Raw genomic sequence first — 27,319 nt, 5'->3', positions numbered from 1 at the left:
AAAAATATGATTAGGAGGCAATCCTTTCTCTTAAAATGAGGAGGATAAGATAGGTGACCTTCGAGGGTCCTTCTAGCACTAACATTCTAATATTCTTTGGATTATTTATATTGCTAAGATATTTGGGAACAGATAAGAAGCCTGTGGCTATTTCTTTTCTAACTTTCTGAAATCTGTTCAAGATAATAATTCTCAGTTGATCACTATTTTATAAAAAGTTAAAAATAGCATCTACAACTAATGTAACTCTCACAACTCTGTGAGATGGATTATTATTGTACACAGGTGAGAGAAATAAGCTTCAAGATTGTGGTGACGGGGCTCCCCTGGTGGCGCAGTGGTTGAGAGTCTGCCTGCCGATGCAGGGGACACGGGTTCGGGCCCCCGTCCGGGAAGATCCCACATGCCGCGGAGCGGCTGGGCCCGTGAGCCATGGCAGCTGGGCCTGTGCGTCCGGAGCCTGTGCTCCGCAACGGGTGAGGCCACAACAGTGAGAGACCTGCATGCCGCAAAAAAAAAAAAAAAAAGATTGTGGTGACTTGCCACAAATCACCAAACTACTAACAGAGCAATTCCAAATGCAGGCCTGCCCTACTCACAACTGAGGACACTTCCCATTATGTACTAGATGCCACCGTAACTTTATACATCGCCATAACTTTGTTACATGCCCCCTCACTTGGTCCTCAGAACAACCCTGTAATGAAACAAGGCAGGTCATATTATTCTGGCCTCATTTTACAAATGAGAAAACTGAGACTCACAGAGAATTTAAACCACTTGCTTTAGGATCCTTCAGAGTAATGGCAAAGTCTCAAACACAGGCTTCCTGACTCCACGTCCAGTGTCTGTCACTGTAATTTTTACTGTCAATTGCAAGTTGGCTTTAATATATCTTTGAAACATTTCTATGCCTACCCTGTGTAACCTGGTCTCTCTAAATCTGAAATCTACTAAATGTAAGTGAGCTCATAAAAGCATCACGTTTATGCTTCCATATGACATAACTTACGTTTCCAATACAGAATTTATTTTCCAAAGATAATTGTCTACGACTGTCAAAAAGATTTCCACCCAGATTTTGACTGATCAAGAACAAGGTTTCTAATACTAGAAAAAAAATCCTACTTGGATCCCAATGGAAAAAAAGATGCCTAATTTGGGAGTTTGTTAAATTATGAATCAGCCTTCTCCTTGCTTACATCCACTTAATAGGCCAGACAGTAGTATTGCCTTTCTGTCATTAATTCCTCAGAATCTTTCTAACCAAATGCACTGCCATTTCTGAAGGCCAGAATGATCTAATTTAGTAAAGCAGCTTCTTGCCCTTTCATTAGGCCCTAATCTAAATTACAGTATAAAGACATAAGGCTCTGTATTCGTGACTGGCTCATGAAAAAGGGCACTAGCTGGCCATGAGGCCTGATGAAGTCCTGGGACACAGAAGGGTCTTTTTTTGGACTTTATCATTCCAAGAGCAGGGAATTTATTTTGAGCCAGAAAAATAAAATATAATCTTGGGCCACCTGGCTCTGTAACACTCTATATTTGTTTAGAAGGGCCACTGTTGTCAAGTTATTGAATGTTATCTCTGGAATTGACAGGAAGAGAGGTTTTTGAAAGCAGGCCAGGAGTAAGTATTAAAGCACCGGATATTAAGGTGTAAAGTAGTATTTAAAAGCTTGGGCTTTGCCACAGTTCAAATCCTAGCTCATGGCCTTGGGCAAGGCACCAGTTTTCTTAATCCATTTTACCCATCTATAAAACTTAGATAATAACATTCTAGAGGAATATTTGTAACAATAAAATGATGTAACAGTTATACATCATTAGTCTACAGTTACCATTCAAAACTTATTCGATAATTATTATCTGTTAATTTTTGTTCTCCTTTTACTTTAGTTTGGCAGGAAACTACAGTTTCATTGCTTTTATTAAACCCTTCTCCAAACAACAAAGTGGAATTTAAATAGAGACTCACAATTTATGCTACACACATAAAATATGTGGATGCCTACCTTTAACAAAACTTCAGTCTATCTTAAGCAACAGTCACTTCTTTTTTTAATCAGATTTATAGTAGCTATTGTTTTGTTAGTGGAATGACTGGGTCACTGTGTCACTCAAGAATGAATACTAAACAAATATCAAATCTGCATCTGAACTTCAGTGGGACTGGTACTGCTGTTTTACTGGACCACTGTCACAGTATCCTGATATTGTTATACGATAGTTATTTTCTTTGTATTAGGTAGTTTTCTAATCGTGTTTCATAGCAGTACTACGACCCAACTGTTGCAGCAACAATACGATCCAGAGGTGATACGGACAGGCTATTTACCCCCTTTCTCTTTGTGAAATCAGCAATGTGGCTAAAAATATAAAAATAATTAAAACATACAGTTAGAAAAGCAGCTCAATCAAAACGCCATCCAGAATGTTGCCAAACAGCACTGTTTTCAGTTCAGCAGGCCAGATTCCAGACTGACTTACATAACCCCTTTTGTATCTCAATGGTGGGCAAATATTTCACCTGCACTTCGGCAGGAATGGCCATCGTGATGTATTGAACTGAACTGTCCCCACACATGACTGCTTTCTCCCAAATCAAAGTAGGCACTAAAAACTGGAGCAAAAGTTACAGTCTCAGGCTAGGAAACAACATTTCTGTCTGTTTTCTACTTCAAGTATTAGCTGCTATGCAGTTTCCTGCTCGGTGTCAATGAAAATAGGTACACATCTTCCATGTGAGCTGCTGGGTGGGTTCTCTGCTTTCTCCACATAAACCTAAGAGATTTATGAGTTACCAAAAACACATTTCAAACTCCAGGTTCTAAGCAAGAAGACTACTTACAGATCAACAGACAGAAGTTTAACATAGAAGTACTGAATTAAGGGCTATAAAGGTAAGGATCAGAGAAATTTGTAAGCTTACACAGAAAAATAAATATGAGAAGCTCTCTTGACCAGCCTCATTTACCCAACTTGCTAACTGAACCCACACTCTCCACTTGCTCTGCAACCATATGGACAGATGCCCGTGGTGTGCTGAAAACTCATGGCATGCAGACTACTCTCTGGTACGCCCCTCACTTCTGCTCCCTGAGTATATCTTCTCCCCAAATCAGTAGTATTTGCTGATTAGGGGAGTTTTATTGTTACTGTAATTAACAAATTTAATTATATATTAGATAAACAATGAAAGCAAAGACAAAAGCTAACGTATCTTTAAAAACTAAGTCAAAAGCTTTGAAAGACTTGATAAAGGCAAGTCACTACAGAACAGTGCTGTTGACATAGGCAAGGGTAAGAGAAATATAAAAACTAGTGGAAATCATAAAATATAGAATAGTGGCTCTCAAACTTTAGCATGGAGGCCTTGTGAAAACAGATTGCAGAGCCCCACCTTCTTAGCGTGATTCAGTAGGTTTGGGGCAAAACCAAAGAATTTGCATGCTAAGAAACTCCTATGTGATACTGATGATGCTGGTCTGGGAACCACACTTTGAGAACCATTGCTTTTCAATTCTCTATAGTTCTAATCTAGAGAAACAAAAAGGAAACTGGAAATGATTTGTTATAAATATAGATTTAAGAAAGACTTGTTGTTCCAGTCAGCAAACCCATACTATAAGGAAAGGCCTTGGCCCTAATCAAAAGACAGTCTATTTATATGCTTTGAATTAAAATGTTAGTGGGATGTATGCATCATCTTTTATGATCTGTATTAACTGATTTTTTTCAATTAACAGACAAACTATGAGAACCAAACTCATCAGAAGAGATCTCCTGTCAGATACGGGTTATGAAAGTATTACCAGTCTAAAAACCCCTTCACCTTCACTATTTGTAAGAGGAAAATTCTAACGTGATAGAATTGGTTAAAAAACTTCCTAAAAACACAAGCTTACTATATCAATGAAGCATTTAAAATAAAAGTTTGCGTATCACTATCTGCAATTTACATATGAGATTTCTGCGTCGGAGAGGATAAGAAACATATCTTAAGGTAGTCAACTGAGGGGCAGAGTCAAGACTTGAATACAAATCTGCCCCCAAATTCAAAGTGGCTTTTTTCCCCCAAACTTATAACATTGCAGTATGAACTTTGGAAGAGTGAAAGACAAGTTAGAAACAACGCTGAGCTCCCAATCAATCTACATGTCCACAAAATAGAAAAATGCCCAAATTTATTCAGTTGTGAGGACTAGATGGATTATGAGCATTATATGTTCTGTTTTGAATATGATCATAAGCATCATCCATAAGCTGTACTTACTATTAAATGGCTAGCTCATCAAATATAGGGCACTGGAAGAGAGCTGGTCTACCATCACTGAAGCAAAGTTTTTGGCAACACAACCCCACTTAGGCAAGAAATCTGTGGAGAATGGATGACAGAAAGATTCACATGCAGATACAACAGGGTAAGTGAAATGGAGAAAAACACATTCAGAGAGCATCAAAGAAGCACATTAGGTATACACTGAAGAAACGCATCCGAAGATACAGCATTTATGGACTGCTTGGAAACAAGAGCAGACAAGCCACCCAGTGACAGCAATCACCACTATGATGATGCCATTAAAGCACGCTTACCATTTTAGAAACTACAGGTAGTGACAAAAGCATTTTATCGTTGCCTTATAAGGTGGTGATGTCTAACGTAGTATCATATGAATTCCAAAAGTAAAGAGGATCATATCTGTTAAAGTATGAAGGAATTCAAATGTCCAGTTTTACACATTCAAGCTAATGTGTTTAAAACACTAGCCCCAATTAGTATTCTAGTATTTGAGATCAGGGAGCACTGTGAAGATTTGTAATAATTATAGGAAATCTCCTAAAGTAGCTATTCTGTTTCTTTAGAAAGTGATTTAGGAGTAAATAAAGACCTAACATAACCTAGGAGGGGTTAGGGTGGCCACTATAAAACAAAACAAAACAAAACAAAAAACATAAAATAACAAGTGTCAGTGAGGATGCAGGGAAATTGGAACCTTTGTCCACTGCTGGTGGAAATGTAAAATGGTGCAGTTGTTATGAAAAATAGTATGGAGGTTGTTCAAAAAATTAAAAATACAACTACCAAATGATCCAACAACCCCACTTCTGGGTATATATCCAAAAGAACTGAAAATAGGATCTTGAAGAGATATTTGTACACCCATGTTCAATATAGCATTATTCAAAGCAGCCAAGAGGTGGAAGCAACTTAAATGCCCATCAATAAATAAATGGATAGCATGGATTGGGAGTTTGGGATTAGCAGACTCAAACTATTATAAATAGAATGAATAAACAATAAGGCCCTACTGTATAGCTCAGAGAACTATATTCAATATCTTGTAATAAACCATAATAGAAAGGAATATGAAAAAGAATATATATGTATAGCTGAATCACTTTGCTGTACAGCAGAAATTAACACATTATAAATCAACTATACTTCAATAAAACAGAACTGAAAAAAAACTATACTTCAATAAAATAAATTTTAAATAAATAAGTAAATGGATAAATGGTATACCTGGGAGGTATTGAGGGTTTGGTTCCAGACCACCTCAATAAATCAAATATTGCAACAAAGTGAGTCACATGAATTTTTGGTTTTCCAATGCATATAAAAGTTACATTTACAGTATACTACAGTCTATTAACTGTGCAATAGTATTATGTCTAAAAAAATGCATAAACCTCAATTAAAAAACTTCATTGCTAAAAAATGCTAACCATCATCTGAGCCTTCAGCAAGTCATAACCTTTTGCAATAGGAAAATCAAGTCACCATAACAAATATAATAATAATGAAAAAGCTTGAATTATTGGGAGAATTACCAGAATGTGATGCCAAGACAGCAAGTGAGCAAATAGTGTTGGAAAAATGGCACCGACAGACTTGTTTAATGCAGGGTTGCCACAAACCTTCAAATTTGTTAAAAAAAAAAAAAAAAAGCAATATCTGAGAAGCACAATAAAGCAAAGCACAATAAAATGAGGTATGCCTGTACAATGGAACATTATTCAGCCTTAAAAAACAAGGCAGTCCTGTCATATTCTACAACATGGATAAACCTTGACGACATTATGCTAAGCGAAATAAGACAGTCACAAAAACACAAACACTGCATGATTCTACATTTACGAGATATCTAAAATAGTAAAAGTCCTAGGAAGTGGAATGGTGGTTACCAGAGGCTGAGGGGAGGGGAGAAAGGAGAATTATTCTTCACAGGTATAAAGTTTCAGTTTTGCAAGCTGAAAAAGTTCTCGAGTTCTGTTGCACAACAATGGGCACATAGTTAACGTGTTGTACTGTACAGTTAAACATGGTTAATCTGGTTAGAGAAAAAAACATAGGAATAAAAATGTCTTGAAAACTTTGGTAAGCTTATAGAAAAAGTACTAAAAAGGTTCACTGTAACTTAAGAAACAAAATAATCTTACTAGATTCAATTTTAATCATCATAACCTCTTAATAACACTAATTTCTATAAAATTCTAAGAATCTATGATTTAAATTTGTTACTTATAATGGAAAGGAGGTACACCATAACAGAATTACTTGGAGGACTTTTAAAATATTACTTATTCTCACCCAGAGAGATGCTCCCAGTTGAGTGAGCCATCATTACTGATGCAACTGTGCTACATTCTTCAACTGTGCTAGGACTGAAAACAGATTGAGAATTGCATTTTTAAATGATAGTTTAAATCAGTAATAAGAAAATTCAATTTAATCACTTTTCCTATAATAAGGAGATTACATGTATTGTTTGATATAATTAAACTTTCTTCACACTATAAAGCTAAACATGGGTTTTATTTTCTGAAGGCATATATGTAAGACATTATAAGCGTGGCTGCTTGAACAATGAACAATCCTTGTTATGAGATCACATATGCATTTGGGCTGGGTACCCATGGAGAACAGAATCAACAATATATGGAAAATGCAGGCAGAAATACCTCTCAAGACTTCTGAAATATTCTGTCCAGAACATTTTTCTTTTTGATAACCCTTTCCTATGTGCATTTATCTCCAGATGCCTTTTTCCCATGATCTCCTCTCTTCTCCAAAGCATTTTTCTCATCGTTTCTTTTCCATATTTAGAGGAAGGGGAAGAACTAAATTTTCCATACCCAAACTTTCAGAAACAAAGTAAAGAGAATCTCTCATTTCCATACATTCCTGTTTCATTTCCTGGGAAACAAAGCTACCTTTTAAGAACCCAGGGTTAATGGAAACTTATCACGTTGATCTCACTTTGGTGCATTTTTCACTATGGTAAAAATACCATATTTTTAAAATCTATTGATAAGTATCCAATAGTATCAAAAAATGAAGCTCCAAAGAGGATCCATTGACCAATATTCTCTACTGGTAACATTCCTTAAAGATTACATAAACATATTATTTTACATGGAAATTACACATTATAACTTCTACTCTTTAAGGGTATATTTGAGCTCTGTAATATCTTTTTTTTTCTCATTTCCTGCCTTCTTTTGTGTTAAATAGATATTTTCTAGTGTATCTTTTTCATTCCCTTGTTTCTTTCACTATAATTTTTTGACTTATTTTCTTAGTGGTTGCTCTGGAAATTACAATTAGCATTTTAATTTAAAACATTCTAGTCTGGATTTATACTAACCTAATTTCAATAATAATTTACAACTTTCCTCCAATATGCCTCTGTTCCCTTGCCTTCCTTTTTATTATTATTGTCAAACTACATCTCTATGTGTTATAAACCCATCAACAGTTTTATTATTATTGCTTTGTGCAGTTGTCTTTTAAAACATGAGAAGATAAGTTAAAAGAAAAATGCATCTATATGTATTTTTATATGTAAGTCTTTCATAATACCTATGTAGTTACCTTTACCATTGCTCTTTATTTCATGTGGATTTAAGTTTATTGCCTAGTGTCTTTTTGTTTCAACGTGAAGGACTCCCTTTAATACCTCTTATAGGGCACGTTTGCTAGTGACAGACTCTCTCAGTTTTTGTTTATTTGTAAGTGTCTTAATTTCTCCTTCATCTTTGAAGGAGATTTTAGCTAGATACAGAATTCCTGGTTGACAGTTTTTTTCCCTCAACTTTGAAAATGTCTTCCAGCATCCATGGTTTCTGATAAGAAGTCAGCTATTGATCTTATTTTTCTCTTCATATTTTCAAGATTTCTTTGTCTTTCACTTTCATAAGTTTAACTATGATGTCTAAATTCGACTATGGTTTGACTATGATGGATTTATTCTACTTGGAGTACACTAAGTTTCCTTAATGAGTAAATCAGTATTTTTTCAGCAAGTTTGGGAAGTTTTCTGTCATTTCTTTTAACATTCTTTCTGCTTTTTGTGTTTTTTTTTTTTTTTTTTGCTCTCCTTCTGGGACTCCCATTTTCCCATTATGTGTGTGTTGGTACACTTGAGTTGTCCCATAGGTCTCTTGAATCTCTGTTCATTTTCATTTCCTTTCTACTCCTCACACTGGATAATCTCTATTGAGTTACATTCAAGTTGACTAATATTTTCTTCTACCAACTCATATCAGTTATTGAGCCCCTCTGGTAAATTTTTCACTTTAGTTATCATACTTTTAAACTCCAAAATTTCTATATGGTTCTTTTAAAATAATTGCTATGCTTATTGATATTCTCTTTGGTAAGATATCAATTTCACACTTTCCTTTAATTCTTTAGACATGGTTTCATTTAGTTGTTTAAACATATTTACAATAGCTGACTTAAAGTCTTTGTCTATTAAGTCCAAATCTAGGCCCACAGGGACACTTTTCTGTTAGCTAGTTTTTCACTTTTTTCCCATGTATGTAGCATACTTTTCTATTTCTCAAATTTTTTGGTTGAAAACTAGACATTTTGGATAGTTTTAGATATCTATTTGGATATCTAAATAGATATCTGAAACTATCTTTTTAACTAGATAGTTATCAAGCTATCTAGATAATGTATTTTAACAATTCCGGTAGCAGAATCTTCTACACTGCCCCACTAAGATTTTTTCTCGCTAGTTCTCTTCTTTTTCTTGGTGTTGCTTACTTGTTTAGCACTTCCATGAACTAATTCTGTAGTCCCTGCATTATGTGGCCACTGAGTATTCTTCTTTTTGTTTTTAAGCCTGGCTTCCTGGATCAGTATAATTTAGTGGTCAACCAGTGATTGGTCAGAAGATTTCCTTAAATGCCTTGCCTGTATATCTTCCACCCTTTGCCAAAGCTAAAGGAACCTTCGTGAGAAGCCACACTTTCAAACTTCAGGTAGCTTGTAAGACAGCCCTAGCTTTCACTTCCTTCTTGCACAGAGCCTCAAGGTCAGCCAGAGGTGGATCTTCTCCTTTCCCAGGTCTTTCCTGGGCATATGCACAGCCTTGCACATCTGCAAACTTTTAGATAACTAGAAATATGTTGGAGCTTTTCAAAGTTCCCTATGGTTGGCTAATCCTCCAGGATTTCCTTCTACATTCCTGGCCAGGCTCTTGTTTGCCCCACCTGAAATCACAGCCTTAAACAGTGGAGATGTTGCCAACAGTTGCTATTGTAACAGTAAAGCCCAGTGGGTAGGCATTTTCTTCCCCCAACTGAGCTGAGCTCTAAGGTCAAATCAATAGCCAATCACTCTCTGAGAACTGAGTTTTCCCAGGGAGATACAAGTTGAGACAAAATATCAACTGTGATCTAGGGGTGCTGCTTTTCATGGATCTCCAAAAGTGGTCATATCTCTCCACTGTCTGCAATGCTGCCAGTTTCTGCTATACCACAAGCTGGGGAAGGAGGGAGAATGGGAGTAGGCACAAATTAGATGCCACTGTCATCTCAAGGTTCAGTAGTCTTCTCTTGGATAGACAATTTTCAGTTCATTCTCTGGCTTTGATCAATTGCCAGAATTCTGAAATGGTTGATTTTAGTTGTTTTGCGTTTTTGTTGTGTTAGAGGGAAGGGAGTACACTGAGGCCCTCACTCCAGCAATTTGGAAGCCAATCAAGCTTTGTAATATTTTAAATCTATCTTCATGTATTTTTTTAAAACAAAAAAGCATTTTTAACAACAACAAAGTTGTTTTTGAAAAATTATTCTTATAAGCGTTTAGATCACTGGTTCTCATCTCTGGCAGAAACTTACAAAACATTTTGCAATTTTTTAATTTTTATTTATTTTTTATTTTTTTATTATTATTATTTTTTGCGGTATGTGGGCCTCTCATTGTTGTGGCCTCTCCCGTTGCGAAGCACAGGCTCCAGATGCGCAGGCCCAGCAGTCATGGCTCACGGGCCCAGCCGCTCGGCGGCACGTGGGATCCTCCCAGACCGGGGCACGAACCCGCGTCCCCTGCATCGGCAGGCGGACTCTCAACCACTGCGCCACCAGGGAAGCCCCTGCAATTTTTTTATTTTTATAATTTTATAATTTTAATTATATGGGAAAATAAAATATGCAGTATTTATAGTTAAATAGGAAGAAACTGATCTATGAGAGGGAAAAGATAAACTGCATGAGTAATGTTTCACTGCAGCATATCTTTCCTGTTAAGTAATATGTAAATGATCAGAAACTGAGGTGAGTCCATGTCTTAGTTTTACTCTCAGCCCCAAAAGGCTTCCCAAGTCTTTGTGGACAACAGAAACAAGTTCAAGAGAGGCAGAAAGACTATGCCATCTTTTCTTAGCTGGCTAACCTAGGCCAAATCCAATTCAACTCTGACAGGGATAAAGAGAGTCACAAAAGACTGGGAGTAGGAAATTCAACAAAGAAGAAGAATCAGAGACCTGAAAATAGGAAGCAGCCCAATCACCTGAGATTTCTCTGAAGAGACTCAGCACAGAGAGACTAGGTTTACCTCAGGCTTACCCAAGTATCGGCCAAACCTGTGTACTTAAAGGTTCAGTAAGATGAGCTTCTGGAAAGGAAAAATTATCCATTACTATTCTCTCTCTTCAACACTGCCTGACATTAGCAAACCAGAAAAAGACCAAAACTGTCAAAATAGGCCAAGAAAGGGAAACACCCTTTAGCAAGACTTTTATTTTCAAGTACACTGCCATGCTTCTCTAGCTTTTCTATTACTGTGTAACAAACCACCACAAAACTTATTGCTCAAAAAAACAAAAACTATTTTTTTGCTCATAATTCTGCAACCTGGGCTGGGCTCAGCTACTTCTGCTCATCTTGCTGGGGGTCACTCACATAATTGCTTTCAGCTGGCAGGTAGGAAATGGGCTCAGCTAGAATACTAGGATTAGGGTGACTGGGCTTCTGTCTCCATGTAACCTCAGAGCCTCTCTCTCTCCCACCCCCCTTCCTCTCTCCCTCTCCCTCTCTCCATGTGGCCTCATTTCCACATGGTCTCTCTAGGAAGGTAGCCAGATTTCTGACATAATGGTTCAGGTCTCCCAGAAACATAAAAGCAAAAGCTACCTGGCTTCCTTAAGGCTTATGCCCAGACTTCAGACAGCTCTAATTCTGTTGCATTCTGTTTGTTAAAATAAGCTACAGGCCCAGTCCAGATTGAAAGGAAAGAGACTTCACAAGCGTGTGAATACCCAGAGATGTGGTTCATTGTAACCACCATCAACATAATACAGACTACTAAAACATTAAAGCCAATGTTCAGATGACTGGAATGGCAGCAAACACAAGAAACTATAAAATGGCTAAAGTTAAATGAAGACTCGTCAATTATAGTCAGATTCTATTCTCTGTTCTTTCCCATACTGAAGGTCAATCTAGGTTCAGTGAGAATCTTAATTATAGGTGGAAGGAAATGAACCTGATTAACCACTTATAAGCTATATGATCTTGGACAAGTCTGTCATTCTCTACAAGCCTCAGCTCCTCAATTGCAAAATGGAAAATTATACAGGCCCTGCTTTTCTTACTGGAAGACTGTACAGAGCAAATAAAACAAGAAATGAGAAAGAGCTCTGAAAACGAAACTGCTATACAAATATAAGGAAGTAATATATATCTGACAAGATCCTAAGTACAGTCAGTCTAGCTAGGCTCCATTCTATTAATAAAATTATAATAATCATAGTTAATTAACTCATATGCTAAATTACTACCACAGCAATGATATTATATATAGTAATGGGCTAAAATTATGTGTTGTTACTATAAAAAATAAAAACAATAATACTAATGATTCATTGTTGTCTAATTATATGTCAGGTGCTGCTAAATACTTCAACTAAACTCTAACTAACCCTTAAAATAACTCACGAAGTAGTTATTATCCCTCTTTTACAAATAAATAAACTGAGTCAAGAACTTGACTACTTAGAGTAACTTGCCAACAGTCACACAGCTAATAAGTGGAAAATCCATTTTGAATGTTTAACGTATAATAGGTGCTTGATAAGTATTTCTCATCTAAATTAAAGAAAAATAAACAAAGCCAGGACTATCTGGCTTTAAAGTAACTACAACTAACTGCATCAAAATATCTCTCTCACAATTCTTTTTTTATATGCAGCTGAAACTGGAATTACAGCAAACATATCCAATTAACATGAGCAATTCATCACCTTCCTCATCTGCAAAAGAGTTTCCAATCAGAAAAGTACTTTCATTTTTAAAAATATCTAATCTTGAATCCATCTACTGAATCATGAGTTATAATGGTCTTATTATAATGTAAGAATACCAACTGAAAAACAAAGGTATACATTTACATAGTAAAATATTTCTAAAACAAAACCAAAAAGAGAAAAATAGCAAATATCTTTAAATGGCAAAATACGTAGAGTATGAATCACAAATAAAAGTTCATATCCTTGTATTATGAAGAAATCTCAAAATTTAAAAGAAGGAAGGAGGAGGAAGAGAAGACACTACCCAATAGGAAAGTGTGCTAATGATATAAGTGGACAATCAGCAAAAGAAATACAAATGGCTAATATACTTTAAAAAAATATGCCATTAGTTATCAAAGAAAAGCCAATATGAGTGAGATTTTTTTCAACTATCAGACTGGCAAAAATACAAAAAAAATTACAAAGATTGATCACACCTAGTATCAGAAAGCATGCAAAGAAACAAAACATTAAAGTGTTAGTGTTGGAAGTATGAAATGGCATGACCTGTCTAGATGGCAATTTAGTGGTTGATAAAAACACTGAACATCGGGCTTCCCTGGTGGCGCAGTGGTTGAGAGTCTGCCTGCCGATGCAGGGGACATGGGTTCGTGCCCTGGTCTGGGAGGGTCCCGCATGCCGCGGAGCGGCTGGGCCCGTGGGCCATGGCCGCTGAGCCTGCGCGTCCGGAGGCTGTGCTCCACAACGGGAGAGGCCACAGCAGTGAGAGGCGCGTGTACCGCAAAAAAAAAAACAAAACACTGAACACGTACCCAGCCTTCTACCCAGCAATTCTATTCCTAAAAACTCATATAAAGAAAATAATTGGATGATGCACAAGGTATACATACAATAATTAATCATAAACCCAAAATACAGGATACCACCTAAATGTCTAGCTAGAGAGCTGTTTAAGTAGATATGCCAATAAGAATGCATAAAATGTTATTTACTATCATGAAAAGATATGAGGGTCAAACTTAAAAAAAAAATTGGATGACCCAACTTTTAAGAGAAAGTGCGTGTATTTTTGTGTTTGTAAGGGAGAGGGAGCGTGCACATATGTGGACAGAAGCACACCCAGGAATGCCAGAGTTAGCACATACATACTCACTGAGAGAAATTCTGAGAAGATGATAATAATAATCTTGTGAGCAGATGTGTAGTAAGCTTTGAGCAGAATGATAATTTTTTTTTACTCCCTTCTTTGTACCTTTCTGGATTTTCTGAATGTTTTAGAGCACATAAATAATTTTTATAATCATAACACAATAAAATTATTGTCATTTAAATGTCAACTGTCATAAGCCTGAGGCTCTGTAAACTTCCAAATGTTATTACTTTTAATATAAAATACTGATTAAAAGGCAGTTAATGTGGACACTGAATGAAAATTTATTTTTATTCCTCTTTCAAATGACAAATTCAAGTCATAAATCCTTCATAGTTGTCTCTATTTACAAATTATTTAAATTTGTAATTTTGTTAAAAATTTCTCTTAAAAAAATAAAAGCAAAGCAGAAATGTTTGTGCTACAAAATGTACTTAGCATAAATGTGCTGTATGTCTTTAAGAAATAATTTGCATATATAAAGTCCTAGAGACTTAGATTCTATAGCTTCAAAAAATATAGCATCATCTTGGTATGTTAACTTGGGAGTTTATTAACTTATGCTCGTTATTTACAGTATAAGGAGAATATTCTCAATTAGCCATTGGTAACATTATCCACAACTAATCTTGCCTTTCAGTTTAGCCATTGTACCCGGAGTGTAATCAGTTTAGTTATTTGCTTTGCAGCTCTCTCGGCTCTATTTATTTGTATGAAGCCTGTATTCTAGAAAACGAAATGCTTAAAGTCAATTATTCAACTTAGATAGTGCATGGACAAAGTGCATGGACAAGTGGGCAGCTACTATCCTCAAGGCTGAGTATGAATAACATCAAGATAGACCACTACACCATCCCACCATCCCTTACCTGATGACTTTGGAAACCTTTGGGGTCATTCTGTTGTCACAGTGATTGGGGAGGGGAAGTGGTTCTAATGCCATTTTGGCCCATAGTCGCTAAAACATGCTACAACATAGGATAACACACCAAGAACTGTCCCATCCACAATGACAAGTGTCCCCTGCTGAGAAAGGGACCACGATTTTCTTGTTTAACGTTGTATTTCTAGCCTACAACATAGAGGCATTAATAATTTGTTGAAAAAGTCAAAACAACAATTTCTAGCACTTAGTGAGATATAGATAATATAAAATAATGACGATGGGCAATGGAGAAACTAGACAGTTTTCTACCTTAACCTGAGACAAGCCTTTGTGGCTGGGCTCCAATATACCTAGGGGAAATCTATGATTAGACATATGTATACCCAAATACGTAGAAAAGCTTAATAGTCCATACCCACATACAAATTATAAGGAGATTATCTTCCATTACAGATATTTAGGTATATGCCTCCTTATATTAGTAAAGATTAGTAATTATGTCAACTCAAGACATGAATACTGGTGCCAACTAACCTCAATCTTGCCTTGGCAACTGGGTGGCCAAGCAGCCTTGTAGTTTAAGAGTATGGGCTCTGGGGCTTCCCTGTGGCGCAGTGGTTGAGAGTCCGCCTGCTGATGCAGGGGACACGGGTTCGTGCCCTGGTCCAGGAAGATCCCACATGCCGCGGAGCGGCTGGGCCCGTGAGCCATGGCCGCTGAGCCTGCGCGTCCGGAGCCTGTGCTCCGCAATGGAAGAGGCCACAACCGTGAGAGGCTCGCGTACCGCAAAAAAAAAAAAAAAAAAAAAAAGAAAGAAATGGCCACAGCCACTGCAACCTTTAGCAACTACCATCCTGACCAGTAGCAACAATCAACATTGAGGCAAGACCTTCTATGTTCTACCAGCAAAAAGATTATGACTCACTGAAGGCTCAGATAATGGTTAGCATTTTTTAGCAATGAAGTATTTTTTAAAATTAAGGTATGTACATTATTTTTTTAGACATAATGCTATTGCATACTTAATAGACTACAGAATAGTGTAAACATAACTTCTATATGCACTGAAAAACCAAAAAATTCGTGTGACTCACTTTACTGCAAGGTTCACTTTATTGTAATGGTCTGGAACTGAACCTGCAATATCTCCAAGGCATGCCTGTATCATTTATTAAGCACTACTATGTACCAAGAACTGCATTATGTACTTCACGTATATCCCTTATTTAGTTTTCACAAAGCTGCAAGGCAACAGTTATTATCCTCATATTACGTAAGGATATTGAATTAATAAGTGGGTGAACCATGATTTGACCTCAGGTTTGACTAACTCATAAACGCATTAGCTGTTTGCACTGAACCACCCTGCCAAAAGGATATAGCTTCATTCTCACATTTTTGACTAATGGCTGCCTTCCTCTTCATTTTTTGTCAAGTATTTTTAAATCACACATAATAATATGGAATATATATTATCTCTCAGATTAAGGGTACTTTAGTTCTTTCTATAATCCCAAATTTGCAATGTACTTGCAATTTTTATCTTAATTTATCTCTGAAAAATAATATAAGGATCTCCATAAACTACATATGTCATATTTAGTTATAAGAGAATTATATACATATTGCATACATTTCCAAGCAATTAGCAGCTTAATTAGCTAATTAATTAGCTAATTTCCAGCAATTAGCAATTAGCAGCTTCAGCTAAAAGAACCTTCAGTTTGGTAGAGACTTCAAGGATAAAACATATATTTAGTTGAATAGATAACTATTTCAGTCTTAAAGATCTTTATAGAGTATGACATCCCAAATATCCCTCTATTGCCACTCACTTTTAGGGAATATCTGCTTTATGACAAATTAAAATCGTCCTTCCTGTAATTCAAGCTCATTCTACTTAGGTCTGTCTTTCAAGGAGATAACTTAAGGATCTAACATACCTGTCATTTTGTTGCTCTATTGATTTTTAGCTGAAATTCTGTAATAAAAAATAAAGAGAAATACAAGTAAATTTGAAAACAGATTCCCCCCACGCTTCTTGAATCCTTCCTCACTCCTGCCAATATATCCATTTTTGCTGCCCTTTTCAGTGCCTCTCTAATTGTTCCATGTTCAGAATGAACTGTGGAGAAAACAGTCAAACATTACTAGTTTAGAGTGTTTAGTTTAGTACTCTAAACTAAGAGCTCAATGGCTAAGTTTAAGAAAAGTAATACTCCAGAAAAAAGAATGAAGTTTTGCCATTTGCAACAGCAGTGGACTTGGAGAGCATTATGCTAAGTGATGTCAGTCAGACAGAGAAAGACAAATACTGTATGATGTCACTCTATGTGGAATCTAAAATATACAACTAGTGAATATAACAAAAAGGAAACAGACTCACAGATACAGAGAACAAACTAGTGGTTACCAGTGGGGAGAGAGAAGGGGAGGGACAAAATGGGGTAAGGGTGTTAAAAGGTACAAACTATTATGTATAAAATAAATAAGCTACAACAATAAATATGTACAACATAGGGCATACAGCCAATATTTTATAATAACTATAAATGGAGTATAACCTTTAAAAACTGTGAATCATAATGTTGTACACCTGTTACTTATATAATATTGTACATCAACTATATCTCAATAAAAAATTTTTAAATAAAAAGTACAAAACTGTTGACACATTAAATGTATAAAATGTTATGATTTGAGTCTAACAATTAGTCTTTTTTTTTAGCATCTTTATTGGAGTAAAATTGCTTTACAATGGTGTGTTAGTTTCTGCTTTATAACAAAGTGAATCAGCTATACATATACATATATCCCCATATCCTCTCCCTCTTGCGTCTCCCTCCCACCCTCCCTATCCCAACCCTCTAGGTGGTCACAAAGCACCAAGCTGATCTCCCTGTGCTATGTGGCTGCTTCCCACTAGCTATCTGTTTTACATTTGGTAGTATATATAAGTCCATGCCACTCTCTCACTTCATCCCAGCTTACCCTTCCCCCTCCCCAGGTCCTCAAGTCCATTCTCTACATCTGTGTCTTTATTCCTGTCCTGTCCCTAGGTTCTTCAGAATCTTTTCTTTTTAGATTCCATATATATGTGTTATCATATGGTATTTGTTTTTCTCTTTCTGACTTACTTCACTCCATACGACAGACTCTAGGTCCATCCACCTCACTACAAATAACTCAATTTCGTTTCTTTTTATGGCTGAGCAATATTCCGTTGTATATATGTGCCACATCTTCTTTATCCATTCATCTGTCAATGGACACTTAGGTTGCTTCCATAACAATTACTCTTATCTTTAATTTGTGTGATAAACTTTTAACCATTATTAAATTTCATGATGTTTTTGTTGACCACTGATGGAATTTATTTTCTATTTGCAGATATGTAATTTCATAGATTGTTACAATACAATAAGGCTTAAATGCATACTTGGGTAAGGTGAAAACATATTTTGGAATCCATTATTATCAAAGGCTCTAGAATTCTATAATATGATGAAGGAACCATTCTGTGACACTATTAGCATTACTCATAAATGCTACTATAATCTAGCATTTTCAAGACTCTATACATAGATAATAGCTTATGAAAATTACTTTTAAGAACAAATATGCTTAACTACCAGCCTTGGGATTATTAAGTACAAGCAATATTTTAAATTGTATAAAAATGGTGATGCTTATTAATGTCACTTTATGACCAAGATATAATATGTTTTTTTTGTTTTTTTTGCGGTACGCGGGCCTCTCACTGCTGTGGCCTCTCCCGTTGTGGAGCACAGGCTCCGGACGCGCAGGCTCAGCAGCCATGGCTCACGGGCCCAGCCGCTCCGCGGCATATGGGATCCTCCCGGACCGGGGCACGAACCCGCATCCCCTGCATCGGCAGGCGGACTCTCAACCACTGCGCCACCAGGGAGGCCCTATAATATGTTTAATATGAACAGTTTCTATTTTAATTTTTACAAAAACTATATTACTATTTTAAAACCAATTGTCATTGGCCCTGGTAAAAAGCTAGTAACTTGTGTATCCTGCTTACTGTGTTCAGTACATATTCAGTAAGTACTTAGTTGACAAGGAACAGAAGTAAGAAAAATGCCAACAGTCTAATTCTTATTTCTAGATCCACAATGCCAGTAGGACAAGAGGTATACAGCCTTGATTGTCACTTAGAAGGATATAGTTTGCTTCTCTTTAGTCTTTGCACAAAGAAAAACAGTACAGAGCAGTGGCTCTAAAAGCTTACTTCTAATGAAATACTACTCAGAGCCTCAAAAGAAAAAGAGACAAAAATGGACCTGCTCTGCAGCCACCAACATTACCCAAGGCAGCTCCTGAAGAACTTCCTTGATTGGAAAATACAATTTGAAAATTACTAATATAGTGGACAGGAACACTGGATTAAGAGTCACAAGATCTGGGTGCACATGCTAGATCTACCAACTACTTGCTGTGCAACAGTTTTCAAAGGTGTTTCTTAACCTCTCTTGGACTCGGCTTTCCCATCCATTATATGGTCCCATATAACTGGTCAGGAGGAAAGTTAGATAAGATGCTGTACATACAAAAGAACCTTATAAAGTGTGATCTACGATGTAAATATAAAGTATATTATAAGTAACGGCCCATATGCCATGCAATAAGTAAAAACACTTTTCCCTCCCTACCACTCCCCTTCCCAAGACAACTTACTTATTTCACATATAACAAAGGAGTTTAAGGCTATCAAAATGAAAGCCCAAAAGTCAGATTAAAAGGAAAAAGTGGGAAGGGCAGCACATATAGACTTGTTTTCTATGGCTTTTCAGGATAATTCAAGTTAAGTTCATCTCCTACAACTTACCCAAAAGAAGGACTCCACCAAAATATCCACTAGTTTTCTATTTTAAATTTCCACTAACCTATTTTTTTTTTTTTTTTTTTTGTGGTACGCGGGCCTCTCACTGTTGTGGCCTCTCCCGTTGCGGAGCACAGGCTCAAGACGCGCAGGCTCAGCGGTCATGGCTCACGGGCCCAGCCGCTCTGTGGCATGTGGGATCTTCTCGGACCGGGGCACAAACCCGTGTCCCCTGCATCGGCAGGCGGACTCTCAACCACTGCGCCACCAGCGAAGTCCCACTAACCTATTTTTTTTTTTTTGCTGTACGCGGGCCTCTCACTGCTGTGGCCTCTCCCGTTGCGGAGCACAGGCTCCGGACACACAGGCTCCGCGGCCATGGCTCGCGGGCCCAGCCGCTGCGCGGCATGTGGGATCTTCCGGGATAGGGGCACGAACCCGTGTCCCCTGCATCGGCAGGCGGACTCTCAACCACTGCGCCACCAGGGAAGCCCTAACCTATTTTTAATAAACATTATTTGCAAGCATTTTTAATTGAAGTACACTATGGACGCTCTTTTCTCTAGGCCCACATGAGCTTTCACAATTATTAGGTATGTTATCGATGCCCATACCAGATGCCCTCAATCATGAAAAATGAATGATAAGGAAAAAGAATATCATTCATTTGTTAGATACAGACAACTTATATGATTTAATAAATATGATAAAGCTGCAAAACTTCCTAGGAAAACTATTTGAAAGAGTTGGCACTGAGTCTCTTTAAATATACTATCAGTGATAAAGATTATAGCTCTTTAATTATAATGCCTATATATAAATGCATAGTTTTTGTTATAAATCATGTTACAAAGGTCTTAGACATAAAACTATTTACTTTATCTTTCCTGCAACCTTATATCCATAAAAAATTTTGAAAAGTGGTTAGGGGAATTTTTGGTACACCCTTTGGTGGACTTTTATAAAACCACAGGTTTGAAATGGAGGAAATAGCTCCAGCTTATTTCTCGAGTCTTGGTTAAGTCTCTTAACCAGCAAATTGTATGGTTATCGTCCCACAGAAGCTGAAGACTGAAGAAATATTAAAAGAGCAATGTTTTACCACCTTGAATGGGCTGCATTTCAGTTGCATTCCAACTGTGTGGGAAGGTAAGAAAGTAATTCAATTCGGGTACAAGCATAATCTCAAAGACCAATGATAATGAATAGCTTACATGTACTCAGACTCTATGCCTATCCCTCTGATGCCCCTCCCACTACCACCTCTGCACTTTTCACCTTTCTGAATGCCAACAGAAAGCCTCTTTAAAGTACTGCTGTAGTGGAAGCAGAAGTTCACACACCAAACTGCTGCACCTTCTTACATAACCAACCCATTATTGAGTAGGGGAATTATGACATCAGCAGTATGTTAGCCAATTACTCTACTCAATAGTTAGTACCCACTGATTCTCACACTCCCATGTCATTGGCTGAATTTCCTAAGAATAGCTGCTATATTTTACTATCTTTAATTTGAACTAATTCTGACACAGGATTGATGCTTGGTAATCTATGAAACAACTATGGATATGAATGTGGCATATGCACTTAGCTGAGTGCCATTTTAGAATGCCAAAGTCAGGCATCATGCAGGGTGACACAAGAGTACCAAAGGGACAGCAAAAGATTAACATGAGGTTCATATTTGTTTTCATTAGACCACCCTGAGAAGTGCCTAGAAATTTCACATTATAGGAGCCTCAATGCCCTTTCACACTATTTCCTGCACTAGCTGCTAGTACTTTTCAATGCGGCATGCCTTTAATACTACTTCGGGTGGGCTGGGGAGGTGGATAGGAAGGAGGCGTTTTCTTGAGGTTTTTATAGCCCCACAGACAGCTAATAAGCTATCTGAAGCATTTAAAAATATTAACTGTAAACGTATAATATGAGGAACAGCTCCAATACTTTGTCTTAAACATATACAAGTAGTAAAAGAAAAGTTCCTTACCATATTAGCTATTGTCAACCATTAAGAAAAGAAAAACCTATCTCAAAATCTCACATTTTAAAAAGTTATTGAAAAAACTCAGACATGAGACCCCATATTTGACATATTAAAATACTCTATGTTTTGTGTATATTCATAATTTATAGAGAACATGGATCAATTACCTCATATTCTTTCCATGAGACAAACTCAATGTATTCTCTACCATAAAATGCCAGAATGACCAAGTGGCCTAAAATGTTAAAAGCAAGAAGAATTAGGTTAACATTAAAAATGAATTCTTTGATATCTAGAAGATATATGATTATTTTAAATTATTGAATTTGTGGATAAATACTAATTACCATACAAATGAATTATTTTTAAAGTATTTCTTTGCACAACTATATTTTTTAAAGTTTCCTATTTAGCCAAAAAAAAATGTTATATTGATTTTACAGAAAAGGAGAGAGAACTTTTACTTTTCAAAGAAGTAGAATTCAAGTAAACATATTAATCTAATAATCAGGAAAATTTAAGTGAGGGAAAATAAGAGAAGAATTCTTTGAAAAAACCTATGCTTTTAAATTGTGAAGATGAGAGACCAGCCAGATCTGAGAACAGCCTGATATAGAGAAGCAAAAGTGAGAATGGATTAGCAGCTGACATACATTTGCTCATTCCTTAAAAATAATTAAATAAGATTTATTTCTTAAAAATAAACAAGCAGAAACAACATACAAACAGGTCACAAACCGGAGAAATTAATAAGACATACATGATTATTCAGTTTTATGGAAATTTTAAAAAGAAACCTTTGGTTCAGAGACGAATGGGCAACGTTATTTTAAAACTAATGATTTTTACTGGCTAATAAATTAAATTTAGGGTAACACTTATATATAAAAATGTAATTAAGTATATTGTTTATATATGTTCATACTGTTTTTGCCCTAAATTTGGCCCATGATGTCAGAGATAAATTTAGTACAAAGTATTTTGATAATTTAGTCAACTGTAAACAGCATCATAGCTGCCTGGCGTGATTTAGTTTTGTTTGTTTTCTTTTTTTCTTTAAAGGTAAAGGTGACATTAAGTGACAGTTGCCATAAATTTCTATGTCGGTCCATTAAACTCAGAAAAATAACAAAGCAAACAGGCACAGCTGAGTATATATGAACAGGGAACAGTCTAAATACACATTTTCGGGGTGACTTGAACATGACAAGACAAGGATCACTAAAGTAATCACAGGTGTTTGCTGTGTATTTAGGCGATTACAAGTCAGATACAGCAAAAATGCAATAATCTACACTAATTAACACACCAGAGTTCTCAGAAAGAACTCGGCAATTTTAACCCTATTATCAGATTTTCCTGTTACCTTATTATCATTATGACATATATTTTCTGACATGAGATATTATTGTACATATTTATTATAAATTAAGTGACTAAATACTTCAAAACAACTTTGAGCAAAATGACTATGAGTTATACATACCCATAATCAGATGTTCCTAAGATAATTCTACCAAGTCCTTTAGCCTGGATTCTTTTCTCCAACCACCCTCACCTGTACTTAAATTGAGTGAATATCAAGTAAGAAAATTCAAGCTAATCTACAGTTATCTGTGTCCTCTACTCCTCTCCAAACAAGTTACAAGAAATCTCCTCTATGAAGACATCTTTCACCACCTCATTCTGAAACTAACACAATTGCTCGGGATCTCTCCATGTCTTGAATTATTACAAGTTTCTCAGACTCCATATCAGATCACTAATAATACAAATTGTCTTTGCCATTAATCATTTTAACTTTAAGATCCAATTCTTTTCCTAAAGCCTGTTCTCATATAATATTATTCAATTATTTATTTAAAAAAGAATTGCAACTATGTTAGGCGCCACACATACAAATATTAAATATACATGGTCCACACACACAAGGAGCTCACTCACTACCATGCCAATCACAGCAAGATGCACCCTCCCTCAAAACTCTACACTGGCCCCACAAGAACTTATTTTCTTGTTTTTTTCTATATTCTACAATGACTTTCTTCTCATCTCTGGCACAAATAATCCAAGTATCTTCATCTTGCCCTTCAACATTTACTGACTCACTACCATGTGCTTGGCAATATGCGAGAAGTTGATTAGGTATTCAATGCCAAGGAAAACACAGTTTTTTGTATTCAGGTCCCACCTCATCTGCTCCCACATACTATGCTAACTCTCTCAGTGGCTTTATAATTCTCCTGGTATTCATTTTTTTCACGCTCATTTTCTCATACTCCACAACTAATAGCAAACGAATCCTGCTGATATGTCACCCATGTCAGATGATCCCTTCCAGCACCATCCTGAGACCCAGGCAAAAAGAGTCACTGCGTTGGGCCTTACACTTTAGAGAACCCACTTTGGCCCCCTAGCCAGGTACTTCTTCTTGAAGTGAGAAGTCTGCAGAGTCCAGGGCATGCTCTCTGACTCCTCAGCACTCTACCACAGCAGATTCCCAGAATCCCAAATTTATATACAGAGCCCTGAAGTATCGTCCCCAGGGCAGACAGAGATGCAGGCAAACACACCTCTAGGCCCAAGGGGCAGTCAAGAGATAGCTTGCAAGGGGTGAGGAAAGGTTGCCTGGGAAATAGGCATGTGGACATGATATGGCAAAGAACCTAGGATATGGGCAAAAGGAGGTAGACTACAGGAGAAGAACAAGGTAACAGAAGGCCAATTCTCCTTCGGCCACTATATTCTAGGACAGAACTCCTAAAAAAAATCTGTAAATTCTAAATGATCATCCACCTCATTACAAAGCTGTATCAGTCAAATTAGGAGGTAGAGCACATTTTATTTAACAGTTAACTGATTTGTAGCATTTAAATATTCAGAAATATAATGAGTGAACTTTCATTTGTACTCTTGCACCCATTAGTGTTAAGGATGGGCCTGGTTTCTACATCCTATTTCTACTTATGGTTCACCAGCTTCAATCTTCATTATAGCGCATCAAATATTATTATAAAAGTAGTGGCAGTAGAAGTAGTAGTAGCAAAAGTAGCATTGATAATACCTCTCACTGAAGGTCCTAGCATAGTACCGGGCACCTAACCATTACTAAACTCTTTCATGCCTTTGTGTTACTTACAACCCAACTAGCTAGTTATCTTCATCTTATCCATGAGCTGAAAATAAAAGAGTGGCAGAAGAAGAATCTTAACCAAAGTCTTTCTGAATTAGTAGGCCAGGTTCTTCACCCTATCCTTCCTTTCTGATGATTAAAACAGGTTTACCTGGCTTCAGACCACTCCCTGCTAATCTACACAGATCTGCCAGATTAATCTCCATAAAAGACCTCTTTCACCTTAACATTTGATCCAGTTTTTAAAATATACACTACTGGTTATGCTCTATCCAGTTAAGTTCCAAATTCTTAGCCTGATTTTTCTTTCAACCCCATCTGCTTCATTATTTCCTTAAAAAACTCTTCAAATTCTTCACACCAAAATCATACCTTGCCTCTACCTCCCACATGCTTAACCCCTTTTCCACATCCCTCAGCCACTACACCTCCCTAAAAACTTTTAAGATCCATCTCATGCTTTACCTCCTCCCTAAAGACTTCTCTAACTACTCAAGCCCAGAATCTTTTCCCATCCCCAATTTTCTATATTCGCCTAATACTGAAAGTCTCTGATCGCTCAACAAGTAAGCTATGAACTTAGCAGGGTGTCAGCCACAAAGGATATGACATACCTTATGACTTCACGTCACCTTATGGAGTTCCTCTTGTTGGAAGACACCATAGGGGAAACTGGTAAAGTGGCTCTAAAGACAAAGCACCTGGGTGATAATCCACCTTCATCATATATTAGCACAGACTTTGCTAATATACTGAACTTGTACAGTAAAGTCACTACCAGCAGTTCATTTATGATTAGCAGACTTTTTGGTCCCTGAGCCCATTTCGATCTTAAATTTTTTGAGAACACCAAAGAACTTTTGTTTATTATTATTATTGGGTTCAACTTTATAATAATAATTTAATATATTATTAAATTTAATAACTTAATATCATTAAATTATTATTAAATAATAACATAATAATTTAATAATTATTTAATAATAATAATTATTATTATTATTATGTGTATTATATCTAGTTGTGCAATGGCATATATTCAACAGCCAGCTTTCCCTCCTTTACCCTCAAAAATGACAAATTTGTAGTTTCAACTCATTTCCTTGATGTAAATACTCCCAATGTGGCTGGTTTCAAGCTAGCAATGTGACATCTGAATAAAGATTTAAGAAAAGATTAACAATAATGGCTCTCTCCAGCTGGTAAGAACGGGCTTCAGTAGGTCACTACTTATATCTATCCATTTACCATATTAGAAAACAAAATGGAAGGAGAAAGTCCAAGATGATGGCATAGAAAGATCCTAAACTCACCTCCTCCCATGGATAAACCAATGCTACAGCTACATATGGAACAATTCCCTATGAAAAAGACCTAAAAATTAGCCAAACAACTTCTGCACAGCAAACAGTAAAAAGGCCACATCAAGACAGATAGCAGAGGCAGTCTCACCAAGAACCTCATCACAGTGTGGCAACCCACAACTGGGAGGGATGTCACAAATTCAGAGCTTCTCCCTGAAGAGTGAGGGGTTCATGCCCTGTACCAGGCACACCAACCCTTAGGACCTGCAACAAAGAGACAAGCCTCCAAAACATCTGGCTTTGAAAACAATGAGGCTCACATCCAGGAGACCCATAGGGCTGCAGGGAGCTGAGATACTTCCCTTAAGGGGCTTGAGTGCAGATTCACTCACCCTGGACACAGGCACAAAAGCAGCAGTATGAAAATGCCTAGACTACATGTGAAGAAGATTCATTTGCTAGTCTTAAAGCAACCACCAGAGGGACAGAGGCCTGCTGGAACTCTCTAGGGGGGGCGGAGGAGCTGGTTGGTTTTCTGCTCTCCCTCTACCGTGATAATGCTAGCAGGTATGCCCTGACCCTGTGCTCTCCTGCGGCCCTGCAAAAGCTGGTGGGCACACCCCAGCTCTGAGCTCTCCTGCTGCCTCATTAAAGCTGGCAGGCATGGGCAGTATACACAGGGGACACTCCTTGATCATCTGTCTGGCTCTGGTGGCCAAGGGGCTTGCATTCTTGGGTCCCACAGGACTGTAACAATAGGAAAGCCAGTTGTGGCAGGCTACCATCCCCAAGGCACCAAGAGACAGCAGACTGAAACATACCCCAGATCTTTCAGTGAAAAAGGACAATTTACTTGTCCTATAGTTTTATCTTGAGGGGCAGAATTGAGGCTTGCTACACAGAGCTAGAGACTACAAAACTGCTCTTAGGGAACATAGGCTGGGAAACACCATGTTTGTACTGTCCCTTGGCCGTGCTACAGCTCTCTACTACCTCACAGAAAACAGCTTATACACATGACTGAAGCCCCAATTTTTGCAACTTTTGCCCAAAAGACACCTTCAAGTCTCCAGCAGGGTTTATGATTGCAGTCCCACAGGACTGCATCTATTTGCATCCTTTAAAAGCTCTCTGAGGGTCTGGCTTCCCATCAGCCTGAAGCAAGGTACTGACTGAGATACTTCCCTTTGGAACAGTGATAGATAATGGGTACACTGTCAACAACTGGGAACCATCAGGAATAAATCAGGCTGCTTGGACAATCACAAAGGTTCAATAGACAATCAAGACCTAGGGTGAGGTTGAAAGACATGGTTCCTCTCCTAACACAACGCCACTCCTTCAAGACTGGGAAGGTAGCTATTTCACCTAATATACAGAAACAAACACAGAGTCAAGCATAATGAGGACACAGAGGAACATGTTCGAAAGGAAAGAACAATATAAAACCTCAAAA

At 37.1% G+C, this 27,319-nt stretch overlaps 1 protein-coding gene across 5 annotated transcripts in view; it reads right to left on the bottom strand.

Annotated features, from left to right (window-relative positions):
* The window catches only part of RFX3 (regulatory factor X3), a 292,426-nt gene that overhangs the window by 228,830 nt on the left and 36,277 nt on the right, over window positions 1–27,319 (bottom strand). Inside the window, exons 2-4 of one of the 5 annotated variants that reach the window (XM_081236447.1) lie at window positions 25,174–25,245; window positions 21,594–21,661; window positions 16,531–16,568 (exon numbers count right to left, since the gene is read on the bottom strand). The exons of 2 other annotated variants lie outside the window; for them this stretch is intronic. In XM_081236447.1, the coding sequence (XP_081092573.1) occupies window positions 16,531–16,537 (7 nt within the window). In that variant the 5' untranslated portion in view covers window positions 16,538–16,568; window positions 21,594–21,661; window positions 25,174–25,245. Of the gene's footprint in view, window positions 1–4,279; window positions 4,301–16,530; window positions 16,745–21,593; window positions 21,662–25,173; window positions 25,246–27,319 lie in introns of those variants that run through there. 2 more of the 5 variants (XM_081236443.1, XM_081236446.1) reach the window with 2 other exon arrangements.

The sequence above is a fragment of the Mesoplodon bidens genome, assembly GCF_964165515.1.
Source record: "Mesoplodon bidens genome assembly, chromosome: 6".
Lineage (NCBI taxonomy): Eukaryota > Metazoa > Chordata > Mammalia > Artiodactyla > Ziphiidae > Mesoplodon > Mesoplodon bidens.
Note: the sequence above shows the minus strand (reverse complement) of the source record. Positions and strands in the feature narration are given on the sequence as shown.